Raw genomic sequence first — 13,479 nt, forward strand, 5'->3', positions numbered from 1 at the left:
GTACTGAAAGGCTGCAATGAGGTCACCCTGCAGCCTTCTTTCCTCCAGGCTGAACAAGCCCAGCTCCCTCAGCCTGCCTTCATAGGGGAGGTGCTCCAGCCCCCTGATCAAATTTGTGGCTCTCCTCTGGACCCTCTCCAACAGCTCTCTGTCTTTCTTGTTCTGGGGCTCCATACTAGGATGCAGTACTCCAGATGGGGTCTCACAAGAGCAGAGTAGAGGGGGACAATCACCTCCCCGTCCCTGCTGGCCACCCCTCTTGTTATGTAGCCCAAGATACCATTTGCTTTCAGAGCTGCAAGAGCACACTGCTGCCTCATGTTCAGTTTTTCATCCATCAGGACCCCCAGGTCCTTCTCTGCAGGGCTGCTCTGAGGGACTGCTCCTTCCAGTCTGTATAAATGCCTTTTGCTGTAAACAAGTGTAGGCCCTACCATTTTAAAACAGTTTAAGCCATATTCCTTCCATTATCCTCCATTATTCTTACACTCTGATAAAAATATACAAACGGCACTAGTGTTATTTTGTGCATGTTGCAGTAAGTGTTAAGGATATTGTTACATTTATTTAACAAATACCCCTAGTATCCTTAGTAGACTTGGCCATCATGGTTGTATGCCAGAGCTTTCAAATATCACTTTTTTTTTGGCTTTCTTCTACTGGTTTCTTTCTCATTAACTTTATTTTCCTAATACTTTGTTCAAAAAATCTTGAACTGAATGAAAGGAATCTACCAAGCCAGCAGCACAAAGAATCTGTTGTTTTGCTTTATCCCTTTCACAACCAATTTTGAGAAACAAGCGAATACTAAGGTTCTTATTTATACATACAACACACACACAGCACCCAGACTCATGCTCTCAAGGCCTGTGAGTGAAGTGTAGCTTAAACTCCAAGGTATGAGACCCAGTTTCTATGGTGCTTTAGAACAGGAGACTGGAAATACTGCAGCACCATCAGCTTTGCTTATTTTAATAAACAGGATTTTACTTCTGTTTCCTAAAGTAAATAATACATTCTCTGCAGTAATCCCAATATCATTTCATTCAATATTACATTGAAGTTGTGAGGCTGCCCCTAAATTTTCTTTCTCTGATATGCTACAATGTTTTGTGCTAACCTTTATGTTAAGAAAAAGATCCTGAAAATATTGAAATATGCAGATGGGGAAATGTATTTGATTATATTATACAATTGTTGCAGTACTGGAAGGAATAAGAGATGTCATAAAACTCTTGTTTTGTGTTTGATTACAGATGTTTATGAGCCTGCACATTGCCAGACTGTGTTAGAATTTTAACCAACCTTATGGTTGCTATATATTCTTCTGTGCTACCTATATTTCTAATTCTAATAAACCAAGTGTGGTGCTACTTCACTCAACAAAAAGAAAAAAGAAAAAAAAAAAAAGAAAGGGAGATGGAAAAATGTAAGAAATAAAAGCTGCAGATGAAATTGAAGGAATTCTTGGCATATCCTGAAAGAAAATGACATTCAAGAGAAACTCGATGAAGCAAATTCAGAATGTATCAAAGAGACTTTTCGTACAGCTAGTCCTTTTCCTGAGAACTGATGACTTCAAGGCACCACTAGGATTACTGGTTGGAAAAAGTACTAGGCATCTTCCTAGTATTACATGGTAATACTTTTTAGCATATGTGGCCTCATACCTTGTACATCATCTATAGGCACTGTAAGGGGTTTCCCAGAGAAGCTGTGTGGATGCCCCATTCCTGAAAATGTTCAAGATCAGGTTGGAAGGGACTCTGGGTAACCTGAACTAATACCCAATTTAGTGATTGGCAACCCTTTCTATAGTTGGAACTAGATTATCTTTGAGGCCCCTTCTAGGATTTTTTGATTCTGTGATTCTGTGATTCTGTAAGGCTTATACATTTTCCATCCCTCATTGGAAGTAAACTTTCCAGTTTATCCCATATGTACTTTTTGGAGGAAGTGAAAGGTCGAATCATGGTGCAGTATGTGTTAGGAATGCTGATGATGCAGTAGCCAATAGGATGGACACTTCTTTGGCTACTATGTCCTTTCCTATGTCTAGTTTTCAATGCAAGTAAGGGCTGGTTGGTCCATGTTACTTATTGTAAGATGTACGCTTCTTCCTCCCAGACTCATTCTTGCTAGTCCACTAAAATTTGCTTTAATCATATAATTAACTGAGAGTAAAAAGATGAAATGACAAAAATGTGCACGCTGGTCTTACCTCACTGGACTTCATGACTCCAAAAAGTGGGTATAGGAAAGCAGGAATTAAGGCTGCTGCACCAAGAGGTACTGCTTCGGAAACCCAGTATACAGCTGTCACAATCAACACGTAGGCACATGAGGCTTCCTATATGGAGAAAGCACTGTTGTTAAATGTTGCTGTCATACAACCTGCTGTGAAAACTTTTGTGAATATGTACACAGGACTCATCAGGCTGAGGGTGCCTGGATTACAAGAATCATAGAATGGCTTGGGTTGGAATGGACCATAAAGCCCATGTAGTTCCAATCCCCTGCGATGGGCAGGGCTGCCATCTGCCGGATCAAGTTCCCTAGGACACATCCAATCTGACCTTGAATGCCTCCAGGGATGAAGCATCCATATCTCTGGGCAGCATGTGCCAGCACCTCATAATTCAACAATGTTCACACAAGGGTGTTCTAAAGCACAGCTGATTGGATGTGAAATCTAAGCTGCAAACTGAAAGGCCAATACCTGAAGAAGATGTTGCTAATAAAAATCTTGGCACAGAAACTAGTGCAAAATATTTAGGTATACTTATTTATCAGCAAAATCATGGTTCCAGGTTCATTGATGGATTTGTTTGCTTGAAATAACCCAGTATATAACAAAAATTTCTCCATGACTCCTCAGATTTGCCCCATGGAGCCTGTATGTCTACCTGGCTTTTCTCCCAGTGTTGGGCAAGCACAGGAATGAGGAGTTTTCAGAATAATTCAAAAGTATTCACATATGCTGTAAAATGGACAAAGCTACACAGTGGTTCTTCTGGGAAATATTTGACTGTATTTTCCCAGGTAATTTCTGCAGTTCTCTGTGAAAAGAAAGACCAAAGTTCAGATGGGTTTACGGGCCACTGGGTCATGTGGTTAATCTAGTAGCAAATTTGCTACTTTCCAAAATCTTGGGACACAAAGCCATGAGAATGTGGTCCCGAGCTTTAGAATCATAGACTCCTTAGAGTTAGAAGGGATTATTAAATGCCATCTAGTCCAACTCCCCTGCAATGAACAGGGACACTCACAGGTAAATCAGGTTGCCCAGGACCTGATCCAGCCTGACCCTGAAATACTCCAGGGATGGGGTAACCTATTCTGGTGCCTCACCACCTCCACTGTAAAAGACTTTTTCATTATATCCAACTGGAATGTCTCCTATTTAAACTTGAAGCCATTTTCCCTTGTTTTATTACCATAGACCCTGCTAAAGAGTCTGCCCCTTCTTTCCTGTAGCTCTCCTTTAGATATTGAAAGGCCTCTATCAGATGACCTTGCAACCTTCTCTTCTCCAGGCTGAACAGCCCCAGCTTTCTCAGCCTGTCCTCACAGGGGAGGTGTTCCATCCCTGGAATCATTTTTGTGGCTCTCCTTTGGATGCTGTTCAAGAGGTTCACACCTCTGCTGTACTGACAACTCCACACTTGGATGCAGTACTCCAAGTGAGGTCTTACCACTGCAGAATAGAGGGGCAGGATCACCTCCCTTGCCCTGCTGGCCATTCTTCTTTTGATGCAGCCCAGGATATGTTTGGGATTAAGGGCTGCAAGGGCATTTTGCTGGCTCATGTCCAGTTTGCCAGCTACCAGTACACCCAGGTTCTTTTTTGTCAGGGCTAAAACTGGTGAGAGATGGAGTGAGATGGTATCTCCTGGACATTTCTACAGGAAAACATGCTTTTTAGATAGATATGCCGTTACTTATGGCTTTAAGTGGGACCCTTTTTTCTTTTACTTTTCTTAAAAACTTAGAAATATTTCCTGTTATTAATCAGAGGAATTAACTTCAGAAAAAATATTTGATCTCCCTATTCACAAATTTGAAGTCAAATTAGGTATTGAGGTTACCCAGAAGTTCTACAGAAGCCATTATGTTCTTATTGATTTACACTAGCTATAAATCTGCCCTTCATTATTTCCTATGACGACATCGTCATATGGATTCACGGCTCACAATGGCTACGGTTTAGAAAATGCACTCTTTATAAGTGGGTAGTTCAAATAGATCAAATAGGATTTTCTTATTTTTCTTTTCTGATTCACAAATTAAACAGCTTTCAAGAAGTCACCTGTAGGAAATTCCTACAGGTCTTTGTGCAAATCAATGGGCTTGTATGACTGTCAAAGGTGAGTCTAAACAGGGGCATGGATTCACTGGAATGAACCAATAACTAACTTCTCTTTAAATCTCTATATGTATTTTTTTACATTGTCTCTGATGTATGAAGAATCACATTCAGCTGTTTTTTTTTTTTTTTTTTTTTTTTTTTTCAGTACAACAATACAATATGGTAATAACAAGCAGAACAAAACCCAGAGAAAATGTCAAGATATATTACCATGTATCATTTCTTTTACTTGATTGAAAATTGTAGCCAAACTTACTCAGAAACATGGGTTAAAGTTAGCTATCAGACCTTGTTCTGACTCCTAATTCAGAAAATTATAACATTTAATAGTTCTAATCCAAGTAACTAGAGCCTGAAAATAAAAAAAATTTTTTTTAAAAAAAGAGATATTAAGAAATATAATTTTCTTGAATCAGATAAAGTCCAATGATTTTAGAGACTATTGAGAGTATCTGGAATGCTACTGGACAAGTTGACAAATTTAGCTCTGAAGTGTTTCTTTTTGGGTAGGAAAGTACCCAAAAGTACCATCTGAAATCCTGCACCACACAAAAAACATACATATTTCTCTCCTTTACTCATTATAGGAGTGTTTTATGTTTTAAGGTAGAAAAAACAGGTTTCACTAGTCCTCTCTGCTCACATATAATAGTAAAAGATTTTGCTGCAGATGTAGCTTCATTGTTAGCAAGATCAAAAGCTGTAAGGTAGGCTAGAAAGTATTGGGTTATAATGGATAAGGGAGATTTTTTTAGTAAAATATTCATGGATTATGATGAACACATTTTATGAAATAGAATTGCTATACTATTTCAAGCTCTGAAAGACAAGTGTTCCAGCTGTATCAGCTTGAAGTGACCTCTCTATAGAAAATGCAAGCAAATTTTTTGAATTAAAATGGAAGTGAGATGATGAGGATTAGAGATTTTAGTAATCCCTATTATAAAGACAAAACAATTCTAGGTGTGAGTCACTGCACTGATTGATGGGCTCATAAACATTAGCCAACTTGTTCTTAGTAATTTTTAACTGCATTCAACTTGATGGTTGATATTCCACAGAGAGCAAAGGATAGGGTTCTTTTAGTGACCAAGTGACTATTTAACATATTTTTTTATTATTTAACTAATTAATTTCTGCTAACAAGCTATATATATATTTTTTTTTAACATGGGCTCCATGATGTCCAGCAATATTGAAGACAAAATTGCTTGAATGAAACAGCATTAATTTTTATTTTAAAATGGGGCAGATATAAAAAACTAGAGATATATTTTGAAAAAATTCTGAATAATGTTTTTATACTAACCTGATCCCAAACTATTTTCTCCTTCCAAAAATATTTTTCTCTAGAATTTCTTTGAGCATAGTTATTCTATATAATCTGTATGCATGTAGCAATAGACTAATAGTGGAAATGAAATAGGACATAGGGAAGTCACCTCTCTAAGAAAAATTAATTGGGACAGGCACTAAATCTTTGTGCTACTTATTTCCTATTACTGTTATTTATTCTCAGTGCTCTAAACCAGCTCTTTCGAAAGAAGAAATAAATTAATCTTTTCTATTCAATTGAATTCAATTTCTGTATTTATGTAATAGTTACCAGAGTTACTAAATACTGTATTGAAATAATGGCTATGTAATTTATTTATTTTTTTCATTCTTTTACTTCTTTTGCAGAGGTGAAAATGAATGTTAAACACACCTAAGAAGGGAATGTAGCCCAGAATAGGAAAATACATTTCAGTGAGCTTTTACGTGATGGCTGGGGGAGCTTCCACCTACCTTCAGTCTGCATCTTATAAACAAAGAAAAGAGGACTGAAAGGAATGCCATGGCTGAAACTTCCATAATATGCTCAACACACAATACATTTGTAGCTAAACCATCTGAGAATCTCAGAATACTCACTAACAATAAAGTCTGGATTCAAGATTTACCCATATAAAAATCTGCAATGCATATTTTGCATATAGGCATGTGGTTAAGCTATGCACAGAAGTGATAGTTCAGCCTCTGGTCTGCTATCTTTTTGCTGACAGGGTCACAGTGTAATTTCCTCCTTTCAGAGGGTGTACAGCAAAAATAAAGGTAAATGACAATATGCCAGCCGTAGCTGTTCTGTGCATGCTGCCTTTTGAGGAACAATCAGTGGTCCTTAACTGGACTTACTGCAAACATAGTACCCAGGGCCTCAGGAGACCATACCCAGTACCGACTCCATGTAAAATGCTAATGGTATCACCAGTGGTTTGATAAAAAAAAAAAAATAATAAGGATAAGGATGAAACAAATATGGTAGAAATAGTCACTACTAACAGCTAAGGAGATTACGAGAATGAGAAAATATCACTGTCTGGAAAAGACTTTTTTTCTGCATTTGTCATGGTATGGAAAATGTCTGTGAGTGTCTCAGACCTGTTGCAGAAGTCACATTTCAGGTATCAATTTTGGGAAGAGTTCAAACAAATTTCCTCAGGTTTATTTTCTGCCCAATCATTTACTGTCACAAAATAATAGAAAGCTGTGGACATTATTCCCATAAACCTTATCTATAAAGAGTTCTGAGTCCCCATGCTCCTTTTGATGTCCCTTTACACTACACATATAACATTACCCCATTTCCAGAGCTGTGCTATCACCAAAGAGGCTATAGCTGATTCCCTGCAGAAATGCAAACATAATTCACCTAGTAATTCTGCTCTCTATGAAACTGAAAGCTACTATAATTGTCTGATAAGTGAAAATATAAGAAAATCATCAGGAGGCAAATTTAATCTTCAGATTTAAGACGTAATCTTAGTCAATGCGTTGTAGCAAAGTAAATACTAGCTTAAAGCACTTGAATAGTATCCTGTCAAATGAGTTTATTAACTATAGATGTTTTCTTAATGGCATTATAAATGTTTGTCCAGCTCTGGGCCAGATTAACAGCTATGCTTTACCATCTGCAGTATTCACTCATATGCAAAATGAATATAAAATATCATCTGATGACTTTTCAAGTCACTTTGCAGTACAGAAGCACAATGAGGTGCAGAATAATATTGCTATGGAACACATGCAGTATAATAGCAGTTCTTGTTCCAAAACTCATACCATACCACTACAAATCCCTTGGTTATTACAGAATTTCATTCGAGTCTGGCAGTGAGCAAACATAGGTGACAAGTCTCAATGCAGTGAATCTTGTGTTGCCTATGAGAAGGTCTCAGGGGATACAGAGCATGCTGTAGTTTCAGTATCATACAAGCATGTCACAGAAAATCTGTTCTTTATGTTGCCCCTTCAGTGGCACTGGGGGAGATGAAATCCTTTTAAAAACAGGTTTTTGCAAAAAGGGGGGCATTACTGTTCTCTGAAGAAAGTACAATTTCTTGTCATCCATTCTCACTCAAGTCACAAGAGATGTAAAACCACTATAAGAGTGCAGAAGAACTCATTCAAACTGTAAAATACAATTCACTGGTGTAAAAACATTATCTTTCTGTGAATCCTATTTTTTCTTTCCAAACAAAAACCTACAGTTTTCTAATCCTTTGAACTGTCATTTGATAACAGTGGTAGTATTCATAAATCCTCTAGTGCTAGAAAGAAGAATTAATCTTTAACAGGGTAAAAGAAGGAATGGAAATTGCTGCACCATTCAGCCAGATTTATGTCTAGCACAGTGAAAGCCAGAGCCGCAGAATTTTTAAGACAGTGCAAATGTTGGCAAGTTAAACATCACCATTTCTATATGGTAGGGGTGCACTATTATTTTATGCTTGACCACAGCAGAGATATGCATGGAGAGAAGTTAACCAGGGGTATTCATTGCCATTGCCTTGCTTATGTGTTAAGCAAAGATTCCCTCCTTTGTATTGTTGTGAATGCCTCTGAGCTATCATTTGTTAGCCAATGTCAGAACTGCAGTATGTCAGTACATACACTTGCTTTATTGTAGCAGATGCCACGTGTTGTCCTACCAAGTCCTAGCTCCTAGTTCACTTGAACAACTGTTCTACATGCACCAAATAGAAAGTTCTTCCATGCGTATTTGTTATTAAAAATGAAAGGCACTCTAAGTATTCATTTTAAACACCTCTCCCTCACACACACCGCTGAAGAAACAGCAGAGATGCAAAGTGTCTGTCTTAAAATGAGTCTTCACCTAGTTCTTCATCTCTGCTTGTGACATTGCTCATAATAGCTCTGATTGTTATTGTGATGACTGCCCAATAACTTTCACTCCTTCAAATCTGAGTCCTTGATATTTCTGAGAGAAACGTTTTTGTTTTTAGATCCTTGCCTCTCTTTTTGTCCACTGTAGGCTTATCCAGCTAGAGCGCCTGCTGTACTCAGAGGCTTTGTAGAAAAAGAAAATGTACTTACGCTGCAGGGGTACAAAAGCGGCAGAGGAAGCAGCAGAAGTGGAATGAGAACAACGAGCAAGATGTTTCTGGATCGGAGAATCTCCTTCACCACTGCCATACCCTTTAGTGGTGATTTTCTTTTCTTTGAATTTCTTCAGATTGTCCAGTTTCCACTCCACGTTCTCCTTTGCCTTTGCCTGGATTTTGCAGACAGGGCTCTCTCTGCCTCGTTTCCTATTTTCACACAGCCACCTCAGATAGCTCCCTTAATTTGCTTATTCTTCAGTCTGCTGTTTTGAAGAGAAACCCTAATGATTTTTCTGTTAAAAAGGCATTCAGTTTTTGTAGGGCTCACCAGCACATCCAAATGACTTTCACACCATAACACGATGTTTGCAAATTGGATCATAATGATCATTTGACATTTTCTCTTTTTAATTCAGAGTCACAGTTATGACTGTGTTCCATCCTTATCCCCATATTTTGAAAGGCTCTTTTCTTCCATCATCTGATTTTCAGCAAAGTAATTTCTGTTTTCATAAGCTGGGTGGGATATCTTCTGGTGTGCTGCTTTTTTTTCCCTGGTAGCTAGTCTGAATTTCTCAAATATAGGTTTCTTTTTTGCTGGAAAATTATTTATTGTTCACTGCACAGAAACAAATTTGTAGGAATTCTTTCTTAAAAAAAATAAAAAATAGAAAACAAACCAATTACAGTTCGTCATATTCCATTCTGTTCAGATTTTTGTCTCTTTGTAGTTTTAGCTTCCCCTCTGAATCTACCTTTCGCCTACTTTTGCCCTGAGCTTGGAATTCACAGGGTAGTAATTCCAATACAGATTATACTCAGTCTCAAGAAAAAAAAAAAGAAAAAAAAGCCACAACCCCCAAAAAAACCTTAAAACCTTTTTTTTTTTTTTTTTTTTTTTCCCCCCAACTCTAATTCACCAATAAGGACTGCAGGAGGCTGTATTTGCTCAGCTCATTATCTAAAACCCAGTCAGAGCATTTGAAAAAACCAGCCGCCTTCTCTTTCTTCTGTACAAGGAGATCTTTTTCCAATTGACAGTTTGTTATTGTTTTAGTGTCCCTGTGCTGATGAATGCATATTTTTTTATAAAGAGTAACTTTTGTCTTCCATGTTTCTTCCATTTTGACCCATGAATATCACTTATTCATGGGCATGGGCTAATTTCTTCATTGATACGTGTTTCATTAGTGACAGTAAGAGGCAGGATCAAATTAAGAATTTTTAGTCTATCTACTCTGATCTTCAATTGGAGGAGCATTTCTACAGTTCTTCTGTGACTAATGGTCTCATGGAATAGAAAGAAATCAGAAGAGTTAATCTACCGACCCATGTGCCAACAATAATCACCCATTTACCATATATCTCACACCTAATGTTTTCCATGCTTACAAATCTATCCAGCTTGCTGAACATTTCCTCAAACCCTGCTAGTCAAGTGGAAGCTGGCTCCCCTGACTGAGTTGGTGCATCTCTGTGACACTGATCATGGAGAGCTGGGAAAGGCAGATCTTTGCCTGAGAAGACTTTGTCTCATCTGATGAGTCTAATGCATAACACTATTTTTTTCCTGAAATTCGCAAGTGTTTCCAGGACTGTGTAGTATTTCTATGCCTTGAAACTGCCATCAGACATCAGCACCTTGAGAACCTTAAGGTAAGTTTAGCAATTAAATCTGAAAGCAAAAATCTGATCAGTGTAAAAATTGCCAGTAGAACAATACAGCCAGGGAATTTATATGTTTCAGCAGTTGCTTCAAAACAAAACAAAAACGAAAACCAAACCAAAACAAAACCACAAAGAAAACACCCCCCCTTAAAGGATGTCAAAAATACTCCAGAGTACTTTTAGATGAACAAAACTATGTTTTATTTTACTTCTTCGTGATCTGCAAGGTCAAAGGGTGAACAAAAGACTCCTCTTTAAAAAAAAGGCAATGAAATGACTCTGCCCCATGGGAGAGGGACCATCTATGAACATGACTCATTCTGAAGAAATGAAAGGCAAGTGGAGCAAAGCATAGATAGCAGAGCTTCTCCCTCTCTTTTAGAAACAGGCTCCCTGGACCTGAGGCAGGAAATGCAGTACTGAGGGAAGCTGCCCTAAACCCAGAATGCTGCCCAGAGACAGTGCTCCTTCCCATTCAAACTCTGGATAAAAAAGACAGTCTTGCTCCCAATTTATTTCCTCCTCTCAACCATTAAAGGGAATGTTTTATGCCCCCTTCTCTCCTGTACCACTGATCCCACTGAGTTTTATAGATTGGGATAACCAGTTTTTCTTGCTGCCAGTCTCTTAATAGCAAATCTGCTGAAATCAATACAACGGAAATACAATTAGTTTTATGTAGAATATTTTATTATTACAGTAATTGTTTTCTCTTAAATAAATTGGGCAGTCCAAGCACATTCCTGAGAAATAAATTTCTTTTCCTGCAGTAATGAAAGGGGCAAAACAAACTCAGAAAAACTTTATTTTATGCTGCAGAGATAAAGGTTTTAAATACCAACCTGTAAGGTATGTATGCTATTGGGAATGACTTTGTATTCAAAACTATCTGCAATTCCTTTCTGAAGGACCTGTGATACTGCCTGCCGGACAGTTCTGTTGTGGGGTGGCTGGGAAATATTTCTCTGGAGGATGACTGCCAGTAATTAAGATTTTCTGAGATGCTCTTTCCTGTTATCTTTGCAGATTTGGAGTCACTGTCTGTAAAGGATTTGTGAATGTTCCCTGTTTGTGGCTCTACAAACAAGTGGTGCTTTAGGGAGCCAAGAAGCAGCAAAGCCGTAAAGGCAGAAATGTGCTCCCTCTCTTTCTAAAGCATGAAAAGGGAAGAAAGAACAAACATCAAGAATGTTTATGCTGGAGGCTTTGAAAGGTATGTGAGCTGTAGTGCAAGGCTTCTTTGTGGGCACTGATCCATGTACGCAAGTACTGAAGATGGAGGTATTTGTACCTCATAGCTTTTTTTTTTTTTTTTTTTTTTTTTTGTAGCTAAGATTTTCAGCTTCCTTTGAAGTATACCTGTCAGATGTCAAAAATGACCACCAAAAGCCTTCAGGTGCAAAAGCAAAACTACACATGTCTATGTACCTGCAACTGTGTATACTCATGCATGCTCATAGTGAAACCGCTAACAACAAAAAAGATTGATTCTGACTTTCATATGCCATTTTTCCAGATGTTCTTGCCATTTTCAACCTGTCACTAAGGCTGCTGTGAGCCCCCATTCCCACAAGCAATTGCCAAACCCAGTGTGCTTTGACTGATCGAGTGTTTCTTTTTAAATGGCTTTGGATGGGCTTTTTCTTCTCCAGGCCTTGGAGTATTCCTGTTAATAGATGTAGATCTTATTGCTCCATTTGCCCAGATTATAGAAACATAGAATCACAGAATGGTTTGGGTTGGAAGGGACCTCAAAGCCCCTCCAGTTCCAACACCCCTGCTGTGGTCAGGGACACTTTCCACTAGATTAGGCCACCCAAGGCCCCATCCAGCCTGGCTTGAAAACCTCCAGAGATGGGGCACCCACAGTACCCCACCCTATGTGTGGAAGCACATCATAGCTGTGAAAGCAATTAAACATGCCTCAGAAACTGATTTGGTATCCTCAGCCATCCTTTACAGCCTCAGTTCTGTTTTTTTTTTCTCCTTAAGAAATTATGTAAATAGAAAGAATGCTGGTATAAAAGGATGAGATATGCTCATCTCTTTCTTACACTGTGGAAGCAGAAACAACTCAAATGCCAGTAGAGAACCAGTATCTATATAACCTGTGGACAAAGTATGAAGAGTTTGGATCCTTCATTGTTTGCCATTTCTGTCACAAGATGTAGTTCCTTTCTCTGTCCATTAAAGCCACAGTCTCCACACTTTTTCTTTAACAGTTTATAATAATCTGTTGCATGACTTCTACAAACAGGCTTTGCTATAAACAAGTACTGCTTTTCCTCTGCTCCCACATTTACTATTCCCACCACCAGACTGAAGAAAAGCCTTTCCTTCCAGGTGCTTGGATATAATTATTTCCTGAGTGAATAAAATAAGACTCTTCCATGCACTCACATGCACTCACACAAACACACACACATATACACAGGTGAACAACATAATTTACAATCAGAAATGAGCCACACTGATGAATTCAGCACCATGTATGTTTTAATCCACCTTCTTCCCCTTCCTCAGAGGGATTCTGACACACTGGTTTAGATGATCTAAGCTCAAGTGATAGAATCAGAAAATAAATTGTCATCATTAAATTAAATAGAGCTTTTGTTTTGCCTTTTACTCCACAGAGGATAAATCCATGTTCAACTCAAAAATAAAGGAGCAGAAGCAAAGTCATGTGCAAATAGTGAAAGACATCGGGAGGGTGGTTCTGGGGACTGGGGAATATGTTCACAGGCATTGTTTGCTGCTGGTAGTCACAATGCCCTTTGTTTTCTGCGAATGTTATTGTGATTAAAAACTGGCTCAGCCAAATGAAGTGAGTCAGACAGTGCTTGTTTACAGGAATATTTGGAATGCGTATATTTTCCATAATTTCTGAAGGCTGACAGTTATGAAACCTCTTCCTTTTACAGAAGGCCTTTGCATCTCTTTTTAGTATTCTTTTACTGAGCAGCTGAAATATGAAGTTATTTCCTCAGCGAGGAAAGCAGCATTCTCCAGCACACGTGCACATTGCTTATAAGAAACACACAGATGAAATAAGGGCAT

At 38.3% G+C, this 13,479-nt stretch overlaps 1 protein-coding gene across 1 annotated transcript in view; it reads right to left on the bottom strand.

Moving 5' to 3' along the window:
• Nucleotides 1–8,845, bottom strand: part of SLC13A4 (solute carrier family 13 member 4) — a gene marked incomplete at both ends in the record, with an annotated part of 28,034 nt that extends 19,189 nt beyond the window's left edge. Inside the window, 2 exons of the mRNA XM_079544592.1 lie at nt 2,222–2,350; nt 8,747–8,845. Coding sequence (XP_079400718.1) covers nt 2,222–2,350; nt 8,747–8,845 — 228 coding nt within the window. The remainder of the gene's footprint in view (nt 1–2,221; nt 2,351–8,746) is intronic.
• Nucleotides 8,846–13,479: the final 4,634 nt, after the last annotated feature.

Source organism: Tetrao urogallus, assembly GCF_951394365.1.
Source record: "Tetrao urogallus genome assembly, chromosome: 1".
In the NCBI taxonomy this organism is placed as follows: domain Eukaryota; kingdom Metazoa; phylum Chordata; class Aves; order Galliformes; family Phasianidae; genus Tetrao; species Tetrao urogallus.